Genomic DNA, 27,990 nt, shown 5'->3' with positions numbered 1-27,990 from the left:
GCTGTTGTGTGTGTTTTGGGGGGTGTTGAGGGGATAAGGGAAAATATTGTTATTCTATTACATATCCATTACACATGCTGCACACTCACTGTAGTGTAATGTATATTATATTAAGACCTCGATGACATTTAAATCTCCCCGCAAAAATCACACCCCCTCCTCCACCACCTCTCTCTGGTTAGTTACGGAAGACTGAATGCGTCTTCATCCCAGTCTGTTCAGGGTGGATCCGGGCTGGAGTCTAAAGCCCATCCGCTCCTCTCCTCCTCTCCAGATCATCTACCTAGCTAGCAGCTCCACGCCTGCTCGTCCAGAGGAGTCACCTGGAAACGCATCTTCTGCGCAGACGGAAGGGTCACTGCCTCCGGCCCATGTCGGCTCAGTCGGGGATATGTCGTCTGCTCGGGACTAGGACTACGCTTTCATCAGTTAGGCTGGGAATGCCGGTCTGAAGGGCTGGGAATTTGCGATCTTCCTTTCGTAGCGTTTGTTCCTTTGCTGCCCAGCTTGGCGCTTTGCTAAGCGGCCTAAACGAACAAAATGTCGACCAGGACGCCGTTACCAACGGTTAATGAGCGGGACACGGAGAATGTGAGTATCCGTGGCCAGCCCGCTTGTGTTTTGTGCGATTTACGTGTTTATTTGCCCTGACTTCGTGTGCAGGGATGCAGTTTCACATCAGCCAACACATCAAGCTCGCTAGCTAGCCTAGCCTAGCCTGCTAATGTCCTAAGAATGTGGAGAGTCCTTGTCGCTTGTCCTGCTAATACAGCTTGTGTTGAGTCACAACAGCAACATGTTTAAGCCCATAACTTGCTGATAGTGGCTAAATCTTGTGCTCCGTTAGCTGGCTAGCTTTAGTATTCTGGTTAAACGGACTGTGTTCGCGTCAATATAGAGACACATTGTCCCGAATCAAGCTTTTAAGCCAGCTACTAGCTAACTAGCTAGCTAGCAAGCTAACGATGGCTGGCTCCAGTGCATAGCGATGCGCTGTGTCGTGCCAGTGCACGGTTAGCTATATGGCCATTTAACGTTAGCCGGCTAGCGTTGGTGAGCAGTCTGGGAACAATGAGTTATTGCAGGGGAAATAAATAAATAATGAATTAATGAATTAATTAATTTACACTAGCGGCAGTGTCATCTATTCCTGATTCCTGATCACATTGTCTCCAATCCTACCAAGCAGAATATTGTATGCCGTTTGAGCTAGCTAATGTCTTAAAAGCCATGTTTAGCTAGTGCTGTAATGTCTAAACGAATCCATATGAAGCCCCGGATTATGCTAGCTACAATATTCCTCTCTAATTATTTAATTATTTTATAGCAAACCAAATGCACATGTCCACTGACATGCTGTGCCATGCATCAATCAAATTAAAATGAATGTAAAAACTAATGTTTATTAATAGCAAGAGTCTGGATGCCAGTTCAGCTCCTCCCAATGTCTTTCTGTCCAGAGCCAGAATCAGCATCAGACCTGATCTGCTTCACAGTAAATAAAAATCATCTGCAAAATGTGCAACACACCATTTGTTAACCACTGCTCCTGCATATCGGTCAGCGATAGTGTTTGATTTGTAGCTGACCTTCTGAAACCGCCGAGGTCTAGACCTCATGGGTTTGTGATGTGATGTGATGGACAGGATTTACTGAAATCTCATCAAATCTAATCTCATGTTGCATCTAGAATAAGACACAGTACTGCAGCCGCCTTATTTGAATGCTCTGTAGCGTGCCTTCCTTTCTGTTCACACACAATCCTGCCATTTCATCAGTCTTTGTGAGGCACCTGTGTCCGCTCGCAGAGTTGAAGTTGTACAAGGTGACTGAAACCTGCTGAGCCAATGAGTCGTACTGTCAAATGCCACAGCCTGAAACCACTACTCTGCTTACGATGCTCCCTCTTAGTTACTGGCATCGGAAGTTTAAAGTGGACTTTTCTGCAATCAGGAAACTCAGGATCTCTCGTGGTGAAGTACAGGTGCTTTATGGGAATCGAGACCGTGTACAAGCAATGCGATACATCAGTAAATCTGCATACATCAGCAGAAAGCCTCCTGCTGAGTACCACCCCTGGGAAAGTGATGGAATCACCACTCTTGGAGGAAGATCTTTCAGTTGTTTCATTTCGTAGAAAAGAAGTTAATCATAAAGACATGGCCCAACCTTTTGTTTCCAAAATTCCCACCTTCTGGCATTAAGAAAACCTTAAAAAAAAGAAAGCAATATAATAGTTGTAGTCAGCCACAACTGTGTTTTTAGATCAAGTAAAGGGAAAAAAAAAGTGGAATCAGTGAATTCTGAGGAAAATATTATGGAATCGCTCTGTAATTTGCAGCAAACACCTGCATCAGATTCAATCTGCTAATCAGTCTTCAGTTTAAAAAGAGTGCTCACACCTTGGAGGGCTGTTGCACAAAGTGGATTGACATAATTCATGGCTCCAACACAAGAGCGGTCAGTAGAAACGTCTTCAAGAAGGTAAATCATCACAGAGTGATGCAAGAGATGGTTGGTTGTTCTCAGTCAGCTGTGTCTAAACACGGGAAGCGTACAAGTGGACCAAGGAAAACATCGAGAGGTCAAAACCTAAAGCAATATGTCTTAAAAACAGAAAATGCAAAACAAAAGAGAAACAAGTGGGAGAAAACGGGAGTCAGTGTCTGTGACCGAACTGGAAGAAGTGGGATTTTGGGAAAAGCCAAATGAAAGCCATCATTAAGACGTAAACAGAAAAGAACAAGGTTACAGAGGGCTAAAGTAAAGCAATCACGGACTGTGGATGACTGGACGAAAGTAATCTTCAGTGATGAGTCACGAATCTGCATTGGGCAAGGTGATGATGCCGGTCCAATAAAATTTATAAGGGTGACTGGCTAAAGAAAACAACATGGAAATTTCCACAGTCATTGACGATCTGGGGCTGCATGTCAGGTCAAGGCACAGGGAGGATGACTGTCATTACATCTTTAAAAATGGTCAATGACAAGACTCCAACCTGCAAAGCTGATCTGGCAACAGCAATAACAGACCATTGGAGACGGATTAATGAAAAAAACTGTTGGAGGTTAGTTAAGACCATGCCTCGGAGAACTCTGAGAGCTCGGTGCAGTGTGTTTCTCATGATTCCATAATTTTATCCTCAGAATTCAGTCACTCCATATTTGTTTTTCCTAAAAACACAATTGTGACTGACCACAACAATTATACTGATTGTTGTTTTCTTAATGCTAAAAGGTTTTATATTTTATATTTTGTGGCATGTCTCTGTGATTTAACTTTTTTTCTACCAAATTAAACAATTGAAAGAGTTGTGATTCTATCATTTTTGCTATGGATTTTTATAAAGGGCTGTTTATTGTACTTTGACTGAAAAGTTGATGCCTACATATGAAACGAATGTCTAATGTTACCCTATAAGAAACACATCTTAAACACTTTACTAACTGTGAAGTGCTCAGGACCTGGAGAAAGAGAGGACAGAATAGCTAGCAAAGCATGTTTCAATGAACCTGAGAGTGAGCGTGTTAAAAGAATTGCTCAGTGGAGCTCAGCGTATCATTACTTTGGCTTTCATAGCACAAGAATTGAAGAAGGCCAAAAAATGAGGAAGGCTGCAAGGCAAGGTGAGCCTAACTGAGTGTGTTGCGCATGCAGTGGGGGAAAGGGGAGTTTGTGTCTTAGCAGTGTGTTCAAGAATCGTCATGGTAGGTTATCAATGTACAAACCGGATTCCAAAAAAGTTGGGACACTAAACAAATTGTGAATAAAAACTGAATGCAATGATGTGGAGATGGCAAATGTCAATATTTTATTCGTAATAGAACATAGATGACAGATCAAAAGTTGTTCTAGAACCTGAACATAGTTCTCTGCATTAATGGTGCCTTTCCAGACATGCAAGCTGCCCACGCCACAAGCACTCATGCAACCCCATACCATCAGTGATGCAGGCTTCTGAACGGAGCGTTATGAGGCTTCTGAACTTGGGTTATCCTTGTCCTCTCTGGTCCGGATGACATGGCGTCCCAGTGTTCCATAAAGAACTTCAAATCGTGACTCATCTGACCACAGAACAGTCTTCCATTTTGCCACACCCCAATTTAAAAGACCCCTGGCCCAGTGCAAACGTCTGAGCTTGTAGAGCCTGCTTAGAAATGGCTTCCTCTTTGCACTGTAGAGTTTCAGCTGGCAACGGCGGATGGCACTGTGGATTGTGTTCACTGACAATGATTTCTGGAAGTATTCCTGAGCCCATTCTGTTATTTCCTTGACAGTGGCATTCCTGTTTGAGGTGCAGTGACGTTTAAGGGCCCGGAGATCACGAGCATCCAGTAGAGTTTTACGGCCTTGACCCTTATGCACAGCGATTGTTCCAGATTCTCTGAATCTTTTGATGATGTTAAGCACAGTTGATGATGATAACTTAAAAGTCTTTGCTATTTTACACTGGGTAACACCATTCTGGTATTGCTGCACTATCTTTCTGCGCAACAATGGTGGAATTGGTGATCATCTTACCATCTTGGCTTCAGAGAGACACTGACACTCTGAGAAGCTCTTTTTATACCCAATCATGTTGTCAATTGACCTAATTAGTGTTAATTGGTCTTCCAGCTGTTCGTTATATGCTCAATTTCCTTTTTCCAGCCACTTATTGCTACTTGTCCCAACTTTTTTGGGATTTGTTGACACTGTGAAATTTTGAATCAACATATTTCTCCTTTAAAATGTTACATTTACTCAGATTAAGCTTTTGATCTGTCATCAATGTTCTATTATGAATAAAATATTGACATTTGCCATCTCCACATCATTGCATTCAGTTTTTATTCACAATTTGTTTAGTGTCCCAACTTTTTTGGAATCCGGTTTGTACATGAAGGTGTAGAAACGGCCCTCTTACTCTTTCTAGCTCTCGTTGTCTCTCGCCCGCTCACCAAGTGTTTTTCTTGTGGACTCCCAGCAGTGATTGTGGCATCACATTGATCAAACCGGCTGTGGCATTATGATAGGCCTAGCACTTAGATAGCTGCACCACCTGGGGAGGCATGATAAATTAAAGGAAACCCCAAATTAAGCATTGGCTCACCACACTTTACTAAGCCCTTGTGCCCTATGAATGTGAAGAGATCCTTAACATCAGGATGGAAATATTTCAGTTATCAGTTATAGTAAGTTTGTATTGATTTGCAATGAGTCAACCTCCCACAGCACAACAGGGCCTTTCTTGTTGCTCACTGTAATCAGAAGGTCAAAAAAAAACTGAAATGTTTCTCACAATCTGCAATCTATTTCTTTATTTTTTTTTTTTAAAAGGCAATTTATCATAAGGCTAGGATATACATTTCTACTGAAACTTTTTGGCATACGTGTCAAACTGGTAACTGAACATCATTTAATGAGTTCTGATAATTTGAAACCTCACTGAGTCGTCTTGTGCCTTGCATGTTGACAGTACACAAAAATAATGGTTCAGTTCACACAGGTTGTTGGTACAGCCTGTAGTTAGGTATCGGATAATTAGGCCAATCCATGGAATCAATCCTTTCACTTAAATTTGTTGGTGTGAGACTGCACTAAATGTTTACGTTTGCCATTTTTGGTTGATTCCTTATTTTTTATATATATATATATATATATATATATATATATATATATATATATATATATCCTTTAAGAAGTTTAAAAAAAAATAGCATTTAAGTACATTTATATCTATGTATTACTGTAATATTTTGTTATGATATTTTGTAATATTTAAGTCAATCCTGATGCCTTAAGTGTCTCCCACTTTATTAATTCAACAATGGTTTAGGATCTGTATCGGGTATCGACCGATATGCAAAGTGTATGTATCTGTATCGGTATCAGAACTGAAAAAGCCAGATCGGTGCATCCCTACATGTAGTTACCATGTTCAATGTGTTTAACTGTAAAACAGCACTGACACAGTCCCTGTCTAATGTAGCATAATTTAATGATTTAAAACTAAAATAGAAAAGGGCCAGAATGTCTGTAAACTATATATTACAATTTTAATACAATACTTTATACAATTTTAACAGTGAGCAATAAAGATAAAGAAAGGGGGGAAAATACAACCCATCCTCTCTACATGCAGGGGTGCTAGAGAGACAGTTATATTACCATTAAGGGGGAAAAAAGTCCTACCTAGAATACCATAAATAAAATAAAAAATGTTTTTAAAGCTGCTTAAAGCTTAATGTTTCCACATGGTACTTGGGTTTGTAAAAGCTGATTGTATTCATGGGTCTTCATCCACTGAAGTTGTGAGGTAGCGCCTTCATGGATCGGATTCAGTTGAAGTCAATAGCTTGTTGTTGCTGTGTTCCTCAAATCATTGTTGAACCATTTTTGCAGTGTGACAGGGCACAATATCCTGCTAAAATAAGCCACTGCCATCAGGAAATACTGTTACTATGAAGGGGTGTATTTGGTCAGCAACAGTGTTTGGGTAGGTGGTATGTAGTAACATCCACATGAATGACAGGACACAAGGGTTCCTAGCAGAGCATTGCCTTAAGCATCACACAGCCACATGCTTGCCTTGTTCCCATAGTGCATCCTGGTGGAAAACAATGCACATGCCTCCAGTGAGCCACGTGATGTAAAAGAAAATGTGATTCGTTGGACCTGGCCGTTTTCTTCCATTGGTCCTTGGTCCAGTTCTGATTTTCACATGCCAATTGTAGTCGCTTTTGGCGGTAGACACTATCTGTGGCTACACAACTAACAAAAACTATCTGTGTTCGAACACCTGCATGAACCTTTTCAGCTATTTAAGCTGCAGTAGCTCTTCTTTCACATCGGACAACATGGGCCAGCCTTCGCTCACCACATGCATCTGTGAGCCATGGCTTTCCCATCACCCTGTTCCTTGTTTTCCCTTCATGGACCACTTTTGTAAGGTCCTGGCCATTGCAAATCTGGAGCATCCCACAAGAGCTACAGTTTAAGAGCTAGCCATCACAATTTGGCGCTGGTCAAAGTCACTCATATCAGTGTTTTCAACTTCTGCCAACAGAGACAAAAGACAAATTTATCCCACCTGCTGCCAGGTGCCATTGCAACGAGATAATCCGTGTTCTTGACTTTGGCTAGATCAGTGTATGTTGTTATGATATTAGCAATAACTCATATTGTTCTTTTTTTTTAATGGAGATATATGATAAGATAATCCTTTATTAGTACCGCAGTGGGGAAATTCTCAATCAAATATAGCATTTGATTTGATTACAGCTGAGGTGTATGAGGGGAGTACCAGCTCGTTTTTTGTTTCCACTTCAAGCACTGAATATTCTTCACTCCTCTAAGAAGCTGCCTTGCACCCTAAATATTAAATACACTCCTGATCAAAATCTTAAGACCACTTAAAAAATTGCATGAATTTGCATTTTGCTCTATTGGATCTGAAGAATGTGAGCGAGAGACAAAATATTTTGATCGGACAGTTTATTAAAAACCATCATTCCTGTTGATCACTTAAAAAAATCGTTTTTTTGGCATGATTGCTGCAAGTGTTTCCAGGAGGCTGGTGGAAACGTTGCTCCAAGTCAAGCTCAAGTTTTGATCAGAAAAAAGGCCATTCTCCAAATTGCACTAATTACTAATTCACAAAAAGCCCAATTATGTGACTTCTGCAGTTTCTAAATTATTCAACCTCTTTATGGTGAGCATCCTTAGCCCTAGCCCCAGAGCATCACCAAGCCACTGCCATGCTTCATGCTGTTCTTTTCAACATAGGCTTCATTCTTTCTCCTCCTAATGCTGATTCAAACATGCCCAAATAATTCCACACAGAGGTTTTGTGATTCTTTTCTGTGGAGTAATGAAACTTTTAGGGCCTGTGGATCAGTGATTTGTCCAGTGATGAATGAAGCGTACGCTGAAACGCAGACTCTGTCTACAGTGAAGCATGGCAGTGGCTTGGTGATGCTCTGGGACTGATTTGCTTCCACTGGCACTGGTAAACCTAACCTAAAAAGGTTTGTGCACTAGATGCCTTTGCCCATTAGGAACGCTGCCAGAAGCTGGGGTCACCTTTTTGCAGCAGGTTATAACAGCAAAAGGCTGCTCTGTCAAGTAGTAAATATGCTCATCATTAAGGGGTTGAAAGGTTCTGAAGCTGTAGTAGATAAAAGTTGCATTTTGTGTGAAAATGGCAAATTGGAGATTAGACTAACAGACTACACATTTAGTACAATTTTGCTACAGTTTAGTCGGCAGTCAGGTTTCTTGCGCTGGGCCCAAACATGAGTATCATATAATTATAATTAATTCATTAAATTATTTATAATTATTTATAATAAATAATGGGCAGTGGCCAGTGATCAAAGAACAGCAATGTGACACATGGGCTGCTGCATGACATCCTGACAAAGTTCAATATTTAATTTTTTATTATTATTTTATATTTTTATTTATTTTTAATCATCCACCTAGTCTGACAGTCCTACAACATGTTTCTTGACCAATAGGAGGACAGAATGTTCTCTGGCACACGTGTGTAAACATGGTAAAGAGAAAGAATGATGGTGGATAACAATGTTAATGCTCTGTTACCTTACATTCTCTTATGAAGGCTAGACTGTCCTCTTTGTGTCACCCAGAAAGGATCCACAGTCAGTTTCTTTTCAAAACACTTCTGTAGCCATGATTGACAGTTTCCTGACCTTCGTCCCCAGCGACCTATGGAATCATGTATCTTAATCAAGACACAGCCCAAATTAATAGCACAATGGGTGGGCCTGTTATGATAATTATCAAATTAACGCATAATTAATGGATGTGACCTCAATAATTTTTGCTGAGCTCCATATTGCCTGTTGTGTTGAATTGCGTGTATTTTAGCCAGTCGTGCTCTTCTGTCAGAGGCGAGCATGAGTCTGTGAGCAGAGAGCAACTTCTATTGTGTAAGGTAGAAGTGTGTTGTGCCCAGTGAACAGTACAGCAATAATGACGCCACCATACATGTTTTTAAGCCATATCTGACTTAAACTCAGACAAACGTACTGTACAGTGTGTGAAACTAACAAGCCTCTTAGGGGAGGCAGAGTGAAGACTTAACACTACTAACACACTGAGTGTACATCACTCAGCATAGTATTAAAACGCAGCCACTAACACGGCACAAAAGGCAATTGGTTCATATTTATACGGCCTCTCACACGCTCACTCTGGTGTTTCAGTGGAGAGCAGAGTTTGTCCCCCTTTATTTATGTTTTGCTGAACCAAAAAATGATCTGATCCACGTCGCAAAAATACGTTACCCATTCTAAACCGTGTGTTTTGTGATCCTGTATACCCCTAGCGGCAGGTAAAGACATGTCATTCAAAGCCCCTTCCGCCCAAAAAAAGGATAATTCCAGCTAGAACATTTGGAAATGTATGTACAAGTGAACTACAGAGCCCATGACATGAACAAGCTAGTATGTCTATCTTGTTTAAAAAAGGTGTTTTTATTATTTTTTAATTTTTTTTATTGCTCTTTATTATTATGCATTTTGTCATTATCTCAGGGTCATTGTCATTTTATTACTATGCTATTATTATTTCCATGGCAAAAAATGGTCCTAAAATGACAACATTGTTCATCACAATTATGAAACAACTATTTTTGGGGACAATTTATCATTCAAAAAATATTCATTAGGTCTGATAATGAGTGCCTAATCTGACATAATGAACATTGTGAAAGTCAAAAACATTGTGTATTCTGATCCTGGCATAAGAGTATACCTTGTACTGACAGTAGGCTTGTTAATTAGCCATCAGTGTTAAACAGAGACGGCAACAAAATCTGAAAAGCAGGGATACTCCACTTTTTTGTATCCTTTCAGGTACACTTGCTGTCTTGAGTTAGTTAATGACAGAAGATAAATCCACTCTGCACTTGGAACCTTTGAGCTGCGGAGCAGTGGAACTGTGCTCTCTGGAATGATTGTGCTCGATCCAGTACTTTGGGGATGAGTTGGGGATGAGGTAGGGTGATGATTATTCAACATCCTGCCCTCACCAATGTTCTTTCTGCTGAATGCAATCAAATCTTCACAGCAATTCTTCTAAATATAGTACAGATTTGCTTAACCATGGTCCTGGATGCACCCTGCCTTGCACATTTTATTGGACTCTGATCTACTAGAAAGCCTTCCCTAGTAGAGAACAGTTAGTCAATCTCACCTAACAGTTGTGAAGAGGCGTAGCAGGTGTTGTCCTTCCTATTTAAAATGGATGTTAGATAGGAATGACTCTCCACATTGTTCCTCTAGAATCCATACCGCACCTACTGGAAGTTAACAGAGGCTTAGAGCTTCAGTGGAAATTATCATTTATACCAGCGTGAATGTTGGTAAACATTTTGGTACTTGGTAAAGTTCTTTTTTACTGCCTAAAGAAGCTGTATTGTGTAAAATTTACTATTTATTTGGTGGCTTTCTTTCTTTTCTTGCAGCATACATCTGTAGATGGTTATCCTGACCCCCCAGCACCTCCAGCTAAATCCTCAAGTCGACAGAGTCTCCCACGATGTCGAAACTCTGTGGCATCCATCACAGATGAACAGCCTCACGTCGGCAACTACAGGTTGCTGAAAACCATCGGCAAGGGCAACTTTGCCAAAGTCAAACTTGCACGCCATGTTTTAACAGGACGTGAGGTAATGCGGTCAAGTATGGTTTTGTACAATATTCCTCTGCAGCCTTTTTTTATGATGTCAGTTATATATATTTAGTCATATATATATATATATATATATATATATATATATATATATATATATATATATATATATATATATATATATTTATTTCAGAACATTGTTGATGTAATAGGTGTTTGAAGTAGTGTAATTGAATTGGTAGACAAGCCTGCATGAACCTAACGCTGCTTGAGATATTGCTATGAGTTTTAAAAGGAAAGGAGAAATGCAGGCATCTACGTAGAGTTGGAAACGCAATCTATTATTGATTCTATGTACGTCAGAGGAGTCCTCCACAGACGCGCCAGGGTATTGCATAACCCATGAGACAGTTATGTCCTCACGCCAGGATGGCTGATGACATCCAAGCCCTAAAGCCGTATAGATCTTACTGTGCATATTTCACCCACACACAAGCTTTTTTGTCATAAGCAAAGAGACCGGAAGAGTGGGCCCGATCCTGAACATAAACAGCTGTCGGGGACAGTGGTGGTTAGAGCACCAGGCTATTAATCGCAGCATATATTTGATACCCGATTCACTAAGCTACCACTGTTGAGCACTTGAGCAAGGTAGGCACTTTAACCCCCTCTGCTCCATGGGTGCCATACTATGGCTGACCTTGCGTTCTAGGACTGGTTTGCATCAGTTTTGTACATGTTTATTATTTAGTTGGTGTGTTAAACATATATAAACATATTGAAATATTTGCATATATTTGTGTGTTTGTCTTGCAGTTCCCTCGCAACAACTGAACGAGTAATGAGTTCAAAATAACAGCGCCAGTAATTGCAGCATCAGCCAAGAAAGTGAACAGAAAATTAGTAGATTAGTAGAATTTGGTTGCTATATTATAAGAGTTATTATTCATACAAATAGGTCCTGGGATGGCTTTGTGTTATCAGAAATAGGGTTGGGCGAAAATAAAATAACGTGCAAATAGTCAGTCGCTAAAAAAGACTGAAAAACTTTGGAAATATATATATATATATTTTTCTTAAAGATTCTCTCAAAAGCAAAAATAAAATAAAACCACTGTACAGAACAGTTCTTTTTCAGATCAGCAAAAAAACAATTTTTTTTGCTGCAGTGTTCCGATATTCACTATTTTTCTACATGATATTCGTTGCTGTCTGCCGGGTTGAACAAACTTCAGAATTCAATGGCTATTCTTGAATTTGAATTGAGATTGCAAACAGGAAGGGGAATTGCAATTCTGATTGTGAACGCAAAGTAGCTTTGGAGGCAGGGGTCTGGGCACAGCATTACAGAGTGGCAGAGAATTAAAAAAAAAACAAAAAAAAAAAACTTGCTGACACTTTTATCCAAAGCATGAACAGTCTCTAAACTGGAAGAATATTCATAGATTTTCCTGCTAACCCTGAAATCTTGCTGGAGTCTGTGTCGAGGAGTGGCACGAGACAACCAATTCAACCAAGTCATCCTCCAACTTCAACATCATCAACCAATAGACATTAAGTGGCTCTGACTGACAGTATTGTTACATTCATTTCAAATGGTCTCCCTCCCCTCTCTGCTGTTAAAAATAAGAATTTACATTTACATTTAAGGCATTTAGCAGATGCTCTAATCCAGAGCGACTTACACAAGTGCTTTACTGTTTACTCAAGAAAAACCTCAGCTAGTTTAAATAGACTAATAATTCATAGATACCTCTAAGCTTAGACACTACTAAACACAAGTCAATAAGGAGACCACTCTGCTATTCGCCAAGTATTCTCGGAAGAGGTGGGTCTTTAGTCTGCATTTGAAGACAGCGAGGGACTCTGCCGTTCGGACACCCAGGGGAAGCTCGTTCCACCACTTTGGTGCAGGACAGAAAAAAGCCTGGACGCTTGTCTTTCGTGGATTTTGAGGGATGGCGGGTCGAGCCGAGCCGTACTTGAAACTCGAAGGGCTCTTGGTGCAGACCGGCTTTTGACCATTGCCATCAAGTACGGAGGGGCTGGTCCTTTCTGGGCTTTGTAGGCCAGCGCAGCAGTGGAGTGACATGGCTCAATTTAGGAACGTTGCCGCTGCATTCTGGATAAGTTGCAGGGTCCTGATGGTGCGCAGAGGGAGACCAACCAGAAGAGAGTTGCAGTAGTCAAGTCTTGAAGTGACGAGAGACTGAACGAGCACCTGGGCGGCCTCTCAAGAGAGGAAGGGTCGAATTCTCCGGAATTTCGTCTTTTTAACTGGCTCAACCCTCATTCACAATGCCTACTATGAAGAACTCTCAGAGAGCCTTATTCCACAACCCTCTGATTCTGTAAAAGCACATCTAGCTAATCTGATGGCAAAAGCTGGCCATATTTGCCTGACCATCGATTTATGATCAGATTGATCAATGAAGTCCTTTTATGGAATGACGGGCCATTTCCTGGTTGATTTCAATTTGCAGAGCATGTTTAGAGCCAGGTCTTTGATGATGATGATGATCTGGGCAATAACAATATTCAAAACAAGGTGTCATTCATTGTAACTGACAATGCATCCATATGATCAAGGCATTTACTCTGTTTCCACCAGTTCATGTTCCAACAGTGAGGATGAGGAGGATGACACCTGTGATCTAGAAGTGGTCCATGTAGAAGAGAAGATTATGTACTTTCCTCCAGAGAGACGTGATGGTAGTGCGTGATGCAGGCTCAATGAAAAAGCCTCCTGGACAAGGGAGGATGCTGTCAGATCAAGCTTTGTTATTCCTTGTGTTAGAAGACTGAGACATGCCATCAAAGACGCAAAGGTGACTGGGAACAAGACGTTGTGTCCACCTTACAAACCTGGAGAGACGACAGAGAAGAATCATAACTTGCAGCGAGGAGATTTTTGATTGAGTCCAAAAGTCACCTCTGACATTAGTATTCAAACAAGGGAACTCCCCAGACTCTCTTCCTACATGGAGATTCCAACAACTGCTACACAAACTCACATGAGCTCTCAGTTTACTTGAGCGCACCATGCTTGGCAGAGGATGCTGATCCTATATTGTTCTGGAAAAAAGGCCAACACAGTTTCCCAAACCTAGCTGTACTGGCATGTAGATATCTGACCATACCTGCGTCCTCTGCACCTGTTGCAGGCAAGATCAGACCAGAACGATGCGGCCTGAATGACAGAACGGTTGAGGAACTGTTGACCATTCGATGCAACAACGTTACCCTGTAAAGTACTTTAATAGATGCTAATTGCATTTACCAAAACTTGGTTTCATTTGAAATAAAGATATTGCTAATTATTCAACATTAAGGGAATGTATGCTTAATCATAATGTAATTCAACATCCTTTAGGGTGGATTAAATTAAACTGTTAATTGAATTCAATTCTGAATTTTGCTCACAGGCAGTATCGAGGTCAGCAAAAATGTTGAGATCATGTCCGTATGTTTCACAATAAGTTGATAACGTAATTATTGTGACGGGCCTAAATTCAAGCTGTAGTAGTGCTCTGTTACTCTACTATTGTGCTCGTCTTTCTGAATGGATGTCTGTCTCTGTGTGGATTCGATAGTTGTATGCATTTCTCTAGATGATCCTCATACTCCAATTATGATGACATATTACATATACATATTAATTTACTTGCCCGAATCCCACTCAGTAACATCACTTTGTCTTTCAGGTTGCTGTGAAGATTATTGATAAGACCCAATTAAACCCCACTAGTTTACAAAAGGTAAGCTCTTTCTTGAAGTGATTCTCAGTGCTTGCCAAGTTGGTCCTTGGAAAGTAACTTTTGAAATAAGAGGAGGGTTGAAGGCTGTCTGTCCATGTTTTAAGGCAGGTGATCTAACTGATCTAACTTCTGTGGGTTTGTTTTGTAGTTTGCAAGCTAAGAACAGCAAGGCTGCTTCACTGATCTGTCTAATTATATTTATGTCTGAATGAGATAAGGCTGTTCTTTTGTCTCTAGAGCTGATTAGTTAGCTGGAGGTGTGAGCATTAGTAAAGAGGATTTCAAGATAAGAACACACAAAGTGTAGCTACTGGAACAAGCATGTAAGAACTGTGTAGTTTATTTGAGGTTTCCTTATTTTATATTGGATGTTTTCTCAAACTCTTAATGGGGTGAGCTCGTTCCATGACATGTAAACATGCAACAGGCACATAGAATCTTCTCAGATGAAGTAGGAGTATGCTGGACTCTCAGTCATCTTTGCATCATAGAAATGCTAACATCTCTAGGGGATGCTTCAGTTGGCCTTAAGTCTAAACAAAGAAGCAAGACCTGAGTTCATAAATTAAGTTCTGCAGAAAGTGAGAGGATACATCTTTTTTGCTTATTTCGCACGGCGGTAGATTTTATTCTTTGTATTATTTTTCAGTTATTCAAGAGATTTCAAACCATGTTGAGGTTGTTCTACAAGGTTACTTGCGAATGCAGAATTTTTTTTCAGAATTAGTATATTTAAGTAGTGTCTAAGTAATGATATTCACACTGTCCCAGTTCTCAGCTTTAGTAGTCAGGTGTACTTTAATGAGAGTGTTGATTTTTGGTTGTTTAGTATACCACAATACTGAACACCCCTGGTACTTTTATCATAGGCACTTTGATATACCATCCTGAACGTATGCATTTGTGATGGGTGGAGCACATACAGGAAGAGTGAGGTGGCTATATAACTAGATTTAATAATGTGTTGGTGATTTTTATTGCATCTTGTTTTAGTGTCTGCCTGCCCAGGGATTATAGATGGAGGTTAGCTAGTTAGCTTTCTCTAGTGCAAAGTGGCTTAATTGTTTGAAAACAATTTAAAAAATGATTTTTTTAGCGAGCCCTAAAACTGTATTTTAAGGTGTTATGATTATGATGTTAGTGTGACTCAAATTGTCACTCAACATGTGGTTATCGTGCTCTCTCTGTAATGTCGCCGCTGGAAGCAGCTGTTTCAATGTTTCTGTGCGATCTTCAGTGCAGTGTCATTTTCCTCTTTTTAAATGGCTCTTCATTCATCGCACTATGGGTGAGTGTATTCAAATCTGGAGAAACAGTCAAACTCATCCCATGTGCTAAGGTCAAGTCTGTGTGAGACAGATAAGCTAATGAATGGATCGGAGAAGTTACTTACTGGTCAGTGTCCGACTGGAATGCAATTGCATTGCTGTTGGTTCATGGTAGAAATATCTTCTAAAAATAGACACTCGGATGTGCAGCCGCAGCCCACAAAGCACATTTTTTTCTTTACTAATGCTCTAAGCTCTACTTTGCTCTTTCTTTTTTGTGCCATTTCTGAAGAGAGTTTCGTTTAGACAAAGAAGGCATTTTTCTGTCAACAGCTAAGGATCAGAGGCCAGAGCATAGGCGAGCATTTCCAAACTCCAAGCTAGTGCTGAGTGAAACTGATAATTTTCCAATTTACCAATCTAATAAGTATTGTGGTATTGGATAAAGTTTGCATGAATAAAATTCCAGTTCTGTTTGCTTTGTATGAAATCACACCAAAGGGAGCCTCATTCTACACAATAAATAGACAGAAGCCACAGTTCCAGTAAGGAAGCTTACATACTTTTTTTTCCCCCAGAGTAATGGAATCACCCAGCAAAAATCATACACTGGCCCACCAGGACATCAGATAATTGATACATTTGCATATAAATGCATAAAAACTAAAAAGGAAGCATGTGTGTGTTGTGGTCTACTGGTGTAGACAATACAGCAGACTCCAGAATATACAAATTATTATTTTTCTGGTGCTGTCATTGTGGAATATATGCAAATTGTGCAATATAGAATTGGGGGAAATTGTGTGTGTGGATAAATATTGATTAACAAAGAATTTGATGTGTTAAATATATTAAGGTTTAAACTGAATTTGGAAAACATATTTTAAAGCTGTGTTCTCACATAAGGCTGTTTAGACTTTCCCAGTTTCTGACAAATGCAGAGCATCTGAAGAGTTTCTGCAGCAGTTTTGTCATGTGATGATCAATAGATCTGTCAGAGGGTATTGTTGGATTTTTGTGGTCTGCAGTTGATGTAGTTGATTGAACATTCCATCCGCTCATTTATGTTGGTGTTGGTCCTATGGCAATACGCTCCTTGTGTAGTAGATGGAGGCAAAATATATATAAAAAAACTGCTTTCCAAATACTCTCCCATACTGAGTAACGTGAATTTTACTTCAAAAATGCTTTACTCTATTTAATTAAATAAGACTAAGACTAAATAAGACAAAGATTACACTCTTTGTAATGAAATGTGCAGTTAATCAGTATTCTTTAAGCACTGACGATATTCACAATACACTCACAAAGGCATTTTGTGTGCCACGATAACAAAAGTTATCCCAATAGGATAAAATATTGAAATAAAATATTCCTTTCTAGTACATTTGAGCATTGACTGAAAAATCACTGGTACACCGGTCAGTCACTGCTCCAAAACCAGTCATGTCAGAGGCCAGCCAAGTTCCTGCCCATCGGACAAAATGGCAAACTAAGGGTTCTTCATTCAATCACTATTCATTCACAGAAAATACCTGTTGCTCTGGCTATAAAAGAAACCCTTTATTTAGGCATTTTCTAAGTTTGTGTTTTAATTTCTTAAATCTCTATGGATGTGTTTTCTCTGGGGAAGAAAAAGAAGCTCAGGAGAAGGCTGGTCAGGCTGCAGTGGGGTTGTTGAGTGTTTAACACTGAGGTTGAGAGAGAAGTGCAAGCTCTCAGCCACACAACACAGGCATTTAGAGACCCGCAGATAGACGTAACTGTGCTAAAATGTAACTGTGGTACAGACACTGGATTTTGTGACACCCTCAACATTTTTACAGTACATGGATGTGGCACTTCTGCAACATGAACACCTGCTCTATTGATAAGTGGTCTGCTTTTCTGTGTGTTTCTCAACAGCTTTTTCGTGAAGTACGGATTATGAAGATTTTGAATCACCCTAATATAGGTAACATGTTTGTGTCGTGTGTGTGTGTGTGTGTGTGTGTGTGTTTGTGTTTGTTTACATTATTGTGACTTCTATGCAGTACAGTTATTTGCAAACGTCTTGGCACACTGTACTAAAGTACACATCAATAATCCATGCTTTTTGGTAATCCTTTGCCCTTTTATTCTTTTAAGCACTTGTCTGCTACACTGAGAAGATGCCTATTGCTTCTCTAGAAGTACTTGTGTGCATGTTCCTGTGACTCTGGGTTACCCTTGTTGCTGCAGGAGGCCACTCTGTTCTTTATTTCCTTCATGACACTGCATTTTTATTTTATTTTATTTTGGCCACTGAATCTGACTCTACATTCTGATCAGATTTCAACAGGATTTTGTATGTTCCTATTGGACCATGTTGTAAGATAACCATGCGTGACCATGCGCACTCTTCCTAAGTAGATTCTTCTCCTTTTTCACAAATGTCACACAAATCCGCCTCCCTCTGACTTCTCTGTGGATTGTGATTAGTGGTCATTCTTTCTGCTTCCATTGGCTCTTGGCATGTAGCCCAGGCTATAGGCATGTGCTGCCTGTGAGATATACCGCTTGGCTGGAACTAGACTGAGTTCGGGATTAATCCGGCTAAAAGCTGTGATTCGCCGCTGCTCTCTCATCTTCCATTTTACAGCTGGTAACATGCAGGCAGACCTCAGCTTTTGTTCATGGATTCTGTATTTTAAATTGGCTCCTTGCTGTACATTTCCGATGCCAAGTGACCCAATTCAACCTTTCTCTCATGGAGCATAGAGCGTCTGACTGGGTTTAGTCTCACTTCTTGACTGATTGAAATTTGAATAGTCTTCCCTTTAGTTCATCTTAAAGAGTAAACATGAACTTGTGTACATGATTACTGTCCATAGTTTTCTTTTGTTTTTTGTTTTTTTGACTAACTCAAAGCACATTCTCTCTGCCGTTCATGTGCTTTCACCCAGAGCTGTATATGTTGTATATGTAAATACTTTTTACTGAATCTGAAAGCAGTGAACATTCAAAAACGATTTACTGTGCTGCAGTGAAGCCACATGTCCTTATGTGTCCTTTTCTTCGCTAATGTCTCCCTGTTCTCTTCTTTTGCCAGTTAAGTTATTTGAAGTCATTGAAACAGAGAAGACACTTTATCTGATAATGGAGTATGCCAGTGGCGGTGAGTTTTTATACTGTTGGTCCTCAGTAAGGATTAGTTGTTGTCACAGTGTGAGCTGTTTGACTTCTGTGTGTCTCTTTCTTTCTTTCTTTCTCTCTCTCTCAGGTGAAGTATTTGACTACTTAGTTGCACATGGAAGAATGAAGGAGAAGGAAGCCAGGGCCAAGTTTCGACAGGTGAGAGGACGAAGCAAAATCTTCCACTTTCATGGCGGGAACAAAATATGCATATTCTTCTGCTCCTGTTTGAGAATTAATTCATGCTGTGTGAAGAACACTGATGGGTGAGAGAGGTGGGTTATTGATTTACATGATTGTGGGATCGATACCTAGGTTCACTAAGCTGCTACTGTTGAGCATATGAGCGAGACTCTGCTCCAGGGACAGTGAAGCATGGCTAACCCCCCGCCAGGTTCTAAGAGACAGAACGGCATTGTACGCTAGAAGTTCAAATGACAACACAGGCACATTGCACGATTAACAGGACCCAAAGTGCTGCAGGATGTTTTCTGATTAGTGGTGATCTACGCTCTCTTTCTACTCTATGCTTCGGGTGTAATGGTATGGCTATTCGTATTAAGCCGTCATGGCAAGTAGGTTGGCGTGTCTGTGTTGGACTACTAATGTTGACACGTTTACAGTTTTACTGCTTAAATCAATACAAGCAATAACGGCTAACTCAGTGGGCATTATAAAATGCTAGGTTAAATTGTAACTTGCCTGACTATTCAGAATCAATAAAAAGAAACCTGGGTTAGTCTTTTTGTTGTTATTGTTGTAATATTGTTGTGGGTTTTTTTGTTTGTTAGTTTGTTTTGTGCTTGACCAAACTGGTGAACTGAACCATGACTTTTGTGTACCATTCTACCACTTCTCTTTTCATCTGTCTGTATCTGTTTGTTTCAGATTGTGTCTGCAGTGCAATATTGCCATCAGAAAAGGATAGTCCACAGGGATCTCAAAGTGAGTTGTTTCAAATGTGTCAATGTGTCTTTTCCTTTCTACATCAACTCTTGACCTGTTTCTATACTAAGACTTGTTTTTCCTGCAGGCTGAGAACTTGCTCCTGGATGCTGACATGAACATAAAGATAGCAGACTTTGGCTTTAGTAATGAATTCACCATCGGGAGCAAGTTGGACACATTCTGTGGCAGCCCACCTTATGCAGCGCCTGAGCTCTTTCAGGGCAAAAAGTATGATGGTCCTGAGGTGGATGTATGGAGCTTGGGGGTTATTCTCTATACACTGGTCAGTGGATCGCTGCCCTTTGATGGACAGAACTTAAAGGTCAGTTGTTAATTCTCAGTCTAAAATTATATTCAGGTTTAAATTAATTACACATCCAAAAAGCTCATCCAGATTAGTGGCTACAGTGTGAGTGTGTTATGATGATTACCCTGCACCCAAGTTATAGTACCTTACCTTCACCTGTCTTATCTGTCTTATGTTGAACTTGTGTGCACGTGTTCTTGCTAGAACATGAATGGCAAAAACTAATCTACTAAAAGGAACTGCCATTATGACCAGTAGATCAATTGTTTAAATCCCAGGCCATCCAGCCTGCCATCAGCAGCTGGACCCTGAAAGAAACACAGTTGGTCTTGTTCTCTCTGGATGGGTAGATGACTGTCTCTCTCCCCACATCACTTCAGTGGATGGGTGTGCATGTGTCAGAGGAGGCGTGACAGCCCTCACCCTTCCAGTGTCAGGTGCCTTACATATGATTGGGTACTAAAATTAGGGAGGGGGACATAAAGGAAAGTAAAATACTCTTACTGTAGTATTTTGGGAAGGATCTTCAGGCTCATGAATTCAGTGGGTGGTCATTTTCTATGTTTCAGAGTGCAGTGCTGTGTAATTGACCACTTTCAATGTCCTCTTAACAGGAGCTGAGAGAACGAGTGCTAAGAGGGAAGTATCGCATTCCATTCTATATGTCCACAGACTGTGAAAATCTACTGAAGAAACTGCTGGTGCTCAACCCTGGCAAACGTGGCAGTCTGGAGGTCAGTGTCTCTGGTATTTCATGGTATCTTAACCTGTTATGAGGTTCTACTCACCCACGGCACTCACCTTTTAAGACTAATATATGGGATGACCCTCAACATGCTTTTAGTAATGTTTTAAAAGTTTTGGGACAGAATTTTAGTGCAGGCTATTATATATAAGATTCTCAACAAACTACACTTTCAGAACGTTAAGGATCCAAAATCTGCATGGTGGGGGAGAATGGATATGGATACAACCAGCCATCATTAGTGCATGTGTGCATAACCCCAAGAAGATTAAAGAGTACACAATCACAGTCACACAATGGTTTGTTTCTTTCTCAAACATGTTAAGATGTACTCAAAACATTTGATTTTTCTTGGCCACATGAGGGGGAAAAAATCAGTTCCACTGAATTAGTAAATTATAAGACGTTTTTAATGGTTTGGCCATGGCAATGGTTTTAATGGCATACCACCATGTATTTTATAGATGATCCATAATTGGTTTGTGTGTGTGTGTGTGTGTGTGTGTGTGTGTGTGTGTGTGTGTGTGTGTGTGTTTTATATGTATTTATGTATGTATGTGTATACATGTTTATATGTGTATCGCTCTTCCACAGCAAATTATGAAGGATCGTTGGATGAATGTGGGCCATGAGGAGGAGGAGCTCAAACCGTACACAGAGCCAGAGCATGACTTCAGTGACACCAAACGAATAGGTACACTCACATACAGTGTTCTAGTCTCATCACAGAGGGCTCCCACAAATGCATAACTGATCTATAACTGTGTTAATCTTTTTAAATCTCTCAGGTGTTTGTTTCTCCCTCTTCATCTCTCTTTTCCCACAGACCTGATGATCACAATGGGTTTTCCCAAAGATGAGATCACAGATTCTTTAGTGGGTCAGAAGTATGATGAGATCATGGCTACCTACTTGCTTTTGGGAAGAAAAACCCCTGAGGCAAGTACCCCACACAGAGACCACTATTAGAAAAGTCTTTACATTGATGTGATATTTATGTTGTGCCGTTGCCTGGTTTTGGCAGTTTGAAGGGAGCGAGTCGCTGTCCACTACAAATCTGTGTCAGAGGCCACGACCCAGCAGTGACCTGAACAACAGTTCTTCACAGTCTCCAGCTCACTCTAAAGTGCAACGCAGTATTTCTGCCACTCAGAAACAGCGCCGCTATAGTGACCACGGTCAGCCACACACTCAGTTACACACACCTAATTACCTAATTAAAGACTGTACCTGAAGCCCAACAGGGCAGATTGTAATGTGTAATATGACTGTGTGTGACCTGGCAGTTGCCCCCTCCATCCCACCATCTGTATCCTACACCAAACGCGTGCAGGCCAACAGTGTGGAGGGAGAGAAGAAGGAAGAGTGGGAAGTGGCACGCAAACTTCCTGCCTCCAACTCAAAGGGAGATATGGCTGTGTCTCCACTAACTGCACAGGAGCATAGAAAATCTTCTACAGCCTCAGGGGTGAGAAAGCAGCTCCTTGTACATGTATCAGGTTTGCACATCTGCCAAGTCGTCTTAGCCTACATAGTGTTCCATAGCAATTCACCTAGCCAGATCACAACACAGATTTCCATAGACAAATTTAAACAAAAACTTTAAACAATTCATTCAATATTTAAACTTATCATTATGTTATAAATACTAAATCTTACATTCAACCATACAAAAAGAAACACAGAAATAACTACATTTAAAAAAAAAAAAAAAAAAAAAAAAAGGATTATTTTATTAAAGGATGGATGTTTGGCAGAACTACAAATTTTTTCTTCTATATAACTAGAATAAATCAGCTCTACCAATAAGAAGAAATATACCTTTTTATGTGTGTTAAACCAACAGAACAGTGCAGCTGGAGGGATGACGAGGAGGAACACATATGTGTGTGAGCGTGCCAGCACAGATCGTTATTCGGCCATCCCCAATGGAAGGGACAACAGGTGAGATGGTTTACATGAAGATGCCCTGGGATTAATGTCGTGACAATGGATATTGCTATAAATATGGATTAGTTAGTATGGATTAGATAGTATATGCACCCTTTTGTTTTTTCTTTCTCTCAGTCTGACGGAGATGTCTGCGTCTGGAAGTGGCTCCTCAGTGTCTCCAGGAGCTTCATCTGCGTTGGCCTCAGCTAGACCTCGTCATGTGAAGTCTATGTCCGCCTCAGGCCACCCAAACAAGTCCCCACTTCCCCCTATTGAAGACAACACTGAGTTTAAGGGGTGAGAGGACTAATACTCTAATCGCAATTGGATAGAGGCTACACATCAAGTTAATCTCTCTCATTTCGTTTCAAATGATTAATGACCGATCCGGTTGTCAGGGAAGCGGCATGCTTGAGACTTTTTTCCCCCCTCTGAGACTCTGAGTTTTTCCCCTTTAACATGCTTGATTTTGTTGGTTTACATTGTGGCCGCTTTCTCTCTCTCCAGCTCACGGGCTCCTACCGCATCTCCGTCAGCCCACAGCATTAGCAGCACAACCCCAGACCGGACACGTTTCCCTCGGGGCAGTTCTAGCCGCAGCACTTTCCACGGAGCTCAGCTTCGAGACCGGCGCAGTGCCACCTATAATGGTCCTCCGGCCTCGCCCACACTCTCCCATGACACAGGGGCTTTGGCCCAGGCTCGCAGGGGCACCTCCACAGGAATCATCAGCAAGATTACGTCCAAGTTTGTTCGTAGGTGAGTATGTTGCACTGCTTCTTTCCGTCAAACACCCCTTGGTTTTCATAGGTGTTCATTCTGTTTAAATATACTGTGTGTGTGTATGTATACAGCCTTTGTGAAAGTGGATTGCATTAATATTCTATTAATACCAATAGAAAAAGTGATTTTTATTTTCAGAGATTGTGAGATTGTGGGAATTTGTCATTTGTTGTCTTGCCATCCCTTTCCTTAAATCCAGAGCCATACTGGGGCACAGTGCTTCGAATTGGCCTTGTCTATGGAGAAACTGTTGTAGTTAGCAACTTTACTGCCATGATGGAAAAAAACTGTGGTTGATGAAGTATTAGTGGGAGAATGTGTGACTTTCAAAAGTGCATATTTTTCTTAAATTTTTCTTCAATATATAGAACCCACACCACATTGCCGGTCCTTTGGTCTGATTAATAGTTTTTACTGAGATGCACAAATGTTTGTCCATGAGTTGTTGTGTAGTGTAGTGCATTTTATTCTTTGTTTTTTAAAAGCAATACCCTACCTAAAAATGTTAAAACACTCCAAATTTGCTCAAAATAGTTTTTTATTGACATTTAAGTCCATTGAATAACTTTTTAGCAATTGTACCAAAAAGTAATGTGACCTCAAATAGTACAAATAGCAGACTGCTGGGGATTTTGAGTAAACTGAACCATTTTAGGGAAATTAACAACATGCTAGTCTGTTGTAATGGAAGTACATTAAGCTTTGACTGCTAATGCAATAATTGTATAATTTACAACCCATTCATCAGTGTAGGAACTGTTCCAGCACTCTGTATCACAGTATTTCAAGGTCATTGTGCATTCAGATTCCTATTAAGATGTCTCGAAGAAGACGCTTAATAAAGGAAGGCATATCAACCAACCTCCTAAAATTGTTTCTCTGTCCTTTGAGAAATTATAAATTAAGACACAATGTTGTGAGTTTCTTACACTCAAAAGCTCTTTAAAACTAGAGCAAACTAAAGAGTTCTGGCACAGGAAGAGGTCTGACTGACTCAAAACCTCATCTCACAACCTCATCAGAAGACAAGTTTTCAGAAGACAAGTGATTGGCAGCCCAGATGAAAATACCTGGTAGCTCACCTTAACACTGGGCCAGGTCTCAGTTTCAACTGTGAAGAGGAGACTTGGAGCTGCAGGTTTGAAAGGTGGGGTGGTAGTAAGAAAGTCAACGCTAGAATGGAAAAACAAGCGAAGCAGGCTTGCATGGGCCATGAAATACTGACAGTGGACTACTGAAAAAAATGGAGGGTGTCCTAAAACTTTTGACCAATAGTGTATATAATGAGGATTACCTTTTAAAACGAATCCTCCAACACACTCGTACCACGCACTAGTTTTGAAAATGCTGTATGTTTCTTCTTTTCTAGAACTCTGTCTTTCAGGGCCTTTCAGAGGTAGGATTGTCGTAGCTCAGTGCCTTTTCTGAGATTTAACCTTTAATCTGACATGCAGTTTCCCCATTCGCCCCTATATTGGTACTTTTTGCAGTTGCCTGATATGTAGATCCCAGCATGGTATAACACTAGAGACCTGCCCTCCTCCCTTATAAATACGTGCATGACTAGCTGATTGCGTCACCACTGGCAGGTCAGTGGAAATGTAAAGCTTTAGTGTGCTTCACTATGTGTCCTCAAAAATGAATGTTTAGGGCAAAAGTAAGTAGTCTGGAGTAATGTGTGTGTGTGTGTGTGTGTGTACAATCTCTGTGTAGGCCATGGCCAGTGTGTGGAATGCTGAATGTACCTAGTAGGCCCACATGTTGATCCTTTTGTCATACAGTGTTAATAAAAGGAAAGCCTAAAGACAAAAACACTTTAATATATCTTTAAGATCTGGATCAGTGATTCAAATCCGTGTCCTTCTTTTCATGTCTGTTTTCTACTGGAGGTATTTAGTTGTGTGGCTTTGGTTGTTCCATCCCCTGATCTGAGAGTGCAGTAGTCTTTTTTTTCCCCCTCCACCCCCCCCTTTTTAATGGCTGATCCTCAATCTAAACTGTTGCTGTTTTCAAGGCTACCCAGTGAAGGAGAGGCCAGGGGCAGAACATACAGCTTGAGGTGAGAGACTGTTGGTTGTCATTGAAGCAGTATCTGTACAGTCAGGATCAATTTTGCGCCCTGGAAATGTGTAGATGCATGTCTGGGTTGTTTGAGAATGCAGTGCTGCAGCAAGAATATTTTATGTGTAGCTGTAGGACTTTGTAAAAGCTTATTAAGACTGTTATTTGTAAAGTAATTGTCCATTTAAGTTTGTTTCATTCTTATGTTGATTGACCTCTGTGTTCTGAATGTGTCTATGCTTTAAAAAAAGGAAGAAAAATAGAAAGTGAACATCATTAAAATTCTCTATAAATCCAATTTGATCTTTTCATTTTCATTTCAAATAAATTGATCTGAATATTTGGATTCATTTGAACTCAATAAATGATTGTGATGGGTGTTTTGTTTGTCCTCAGGAGTGGCTCAGGGGAACCTAAAGAGGACGTTCGAGACTCGAAGCCACGATCGCTGCGCTTCACGTGGAGCATGAAGACCACATCGTCCATGGAGCCCGGAGACATGATGCGGGAGATCCGCAAGGTGTTGGATGCCAACAACTGCGACTATGAGCAGCGTGAGCGCTTCCTGCTTTTCTGTGTTCACGGTGATGCCCACCAAGACAGCCTCGTCCAATGGGAGATGGAAGTATGCAAGTTGCCCCGCCTCTCTCTGAACGGTGTACGTTTTAAGCGTATCTCGGGCACCTCCATCGCCTTTAAAAACATCGCGTCCAAAGTCGCCAATGAGCTGAAGCTGTGATTGGCCTTGGAAGTAAGCAACTGCTACGACAGCTCTGTGTGCTACAGCGATATCACATTTACTGCTTTCTGAAGCTACTGCTGTATTGTTTGGCCAACAGAGGGGTAAAAAATAAATAAATAAATAAATGAAAAACTTCCTTGTACCCAATCCCACCCTGCTATCAAATCCCACATATACTACACAAGGTTAGGAAAACCATCTTTGCAATAATATGAAAAACCCTTTCTGGGTCAGCAGTTTGAAGTTCCTTTGGCAGAACTACCTTTGTAGGGGAAACAGAGACTTACGATGCTACTTTTTCCACATGTACAGTTACGATACATAATGTTTTGTTTTCAATTGTTCATAGAGTTGTACAATACAAGACTCTTTCAGCCTGAGTATTTAAAGGTGTTGTATAGGCTTGTTTTCTGTACAGAAAATTTGTTAAATGTCTTACTGTAATGATTTTGTTAGCTTTTTGCTCTCCTCGTACAGTTTTAGATTCTTTTTTTTTCTTTTCTTTTTTTTACTTTTTATGTGACATTTGAATGATTATTTTATATTACCAGAGTTTGTTTTTTGTTGGTTTCAACTTTTCAGAAGGTTCTAGACCTAGTCATAACATTGGCAGGTTACTAAAAACAGTATTTCATCGAGCAGACTGTGCACATCCCAAAGTTTCAATATTTTGAATCCACAAATCATGACATTTTTCTTCCCTCCCACCAAGAAAAGACGTCATTGACTTGTGGTGTTAGTGAGTGTGGCACTTAACTCTGTTGGTCTGTGTATGATAAAAAGGGTTGTTATGATATTTGAAGTGGACGATAACGCTATGTGCTGTAGTAGATGTAGATAATAACACGAACAGGAGCAGACCTTGTGTGGTCAAAGAACACTTGAGATTTTCCTCCCAACAGTTCATTTCTTTTGGAGTTGAGTTCATCTTATTTTTCCTGAAAAAAAGATTTGAGTTTATTTATTTCACCATTTTATGCCTTTAATGTGCTGCTTTATCTTCCTTAGAATGTCACCCATATGTGAAGGAAGTAGGATGTAACTTTAGCTTCTGAAAATATACCTTAAATTTGTTTTTGTTTTTTTGTTTTTTTGTAATTTGTGATGATGGCGGCAATGATGTGTAAGAAGTGTAAGACCACTTGTGCTGGAACAGATGTTTGTTCTTTTGTACTGAGGTAATGAGGGTTGAATGTGCAATGCGTTACATTTATGTGCATACAGACAGTATAAAGGTCCCCGACTGCATGTTTTTAAGGAAAGGGTTTGTTTTGTTTTGTTTTGTTTTTTGTTCTTAATTTTATTTTATTATTATAATTTTTTTTAACTATAAGTTTTAAAGAAAATAGCTGAAGCTGTGATTAGACTTTGGGAAACATTGCGTTCCATGTTGTAGCGGTACATAACCTGAGCAGGCTGATTATGCTGCCTTAGAGGACAGGGCTGCTTGGAGGTGGTTGGAACGACGACAGAAGAATTACCTAAAATGCAAATAACCTTCCTACGCCCACCATCTTTCTCCATTCACTTCATCCTACTGAACCCGTAACCCTTACTCTCTATGTAGTACTGTACATTTCTCAAACGTCTGATGGGTCAAGATTCAGTCTCACTGGTGCACATTAAAGCTTACTTGAAAGGAGTTTTGG

The 27,990-nt window shown here is 40.3% G+C and overlaps 1 protein-coding gene across 1 annotated transcript; it reads left to right on the top strand.

Moving 5' to 3' along the window:
- The first annotated feature begins 193 nt into the window (after nt 1-193).
- On the top strand, nt 194-27,983 carry mark1 (MAP/microtubule affinity-regulating kinase 1). The gene is made up of 18 exons (XM_072659932.1): nt 194-591; nt 10,478-10,681; nt 14,349-14,402; nt 17,576-17,624; nt 18,741-18,806; nt 18,912-18,982; nt 19,712-19,768; nt 19,857-20,093; nt 20,693-20,812; nt 21,418-21,517; nt 21,650-21,762; nt 21,848-22,001; nt 22,110-22,291; nt 22,670-22,767; nt 22,891-23,052; nt 23,263-23,514; nt 25,553-25,597; nt 25,996-27,983. The coding sequence occupies exons 1-18, from the start codon at nt 541-543 to the stop codon at nt 26,336-26,338; spliced, it is 2,358 nt and encodes a 785-aa protein (XP_072516033.1). The 5' UTR covers nt 194-540; the 3' UTR covers nt 26,339-27,983.
- Nucleotides 27,984-27,990: the final 7 nt, after the last annotated feature.

This window comes from Salminus brasiliensis, chromosome 17, assembly GCF_030463535.1.
Source record: "Salminus brasiliensis chromosome 17, fSalBra1.hap2, whole genome shotgun sequence".
NCBI classification, from domain to species: domain Eukaryota; kingdom Metazoa; phylum Chordata; class Actinopteri; order Characiformes; family Bryconidae; genus Salminus; species Salminus brasiliensis.
This window is presented reverse-complemented; position numbering and strand designations above follow the sequence as displayed.

What these genes read in the sequence shown, in the direction of transcription:
- mark1 (XM_072659932.1), top strand. Translation starts at nt 541, where the DNA reads ATGTCGACCAGGACGCCGTTACCAACGGTTAATGAGCGGGACACGGAG. An exon ending in AATCTTCTACAGCCTCAGGG is followed by an intron (nt 22,292 to 22,669) that starts GTGAGAAAGCAG and finishes TTAAACCAACAG; the next exon opens with AACAGTGCAGCTGGAGGGAT. An exon ending in GGCAGAACATACAGCTTGAG is followed by an intron (nt 25,598 to 25,995) that starts GTGAGAGACTGT and finishes GTTTGTCCTCAG; the next exon opens with GAGTGGCTCAGGGGAACCTA.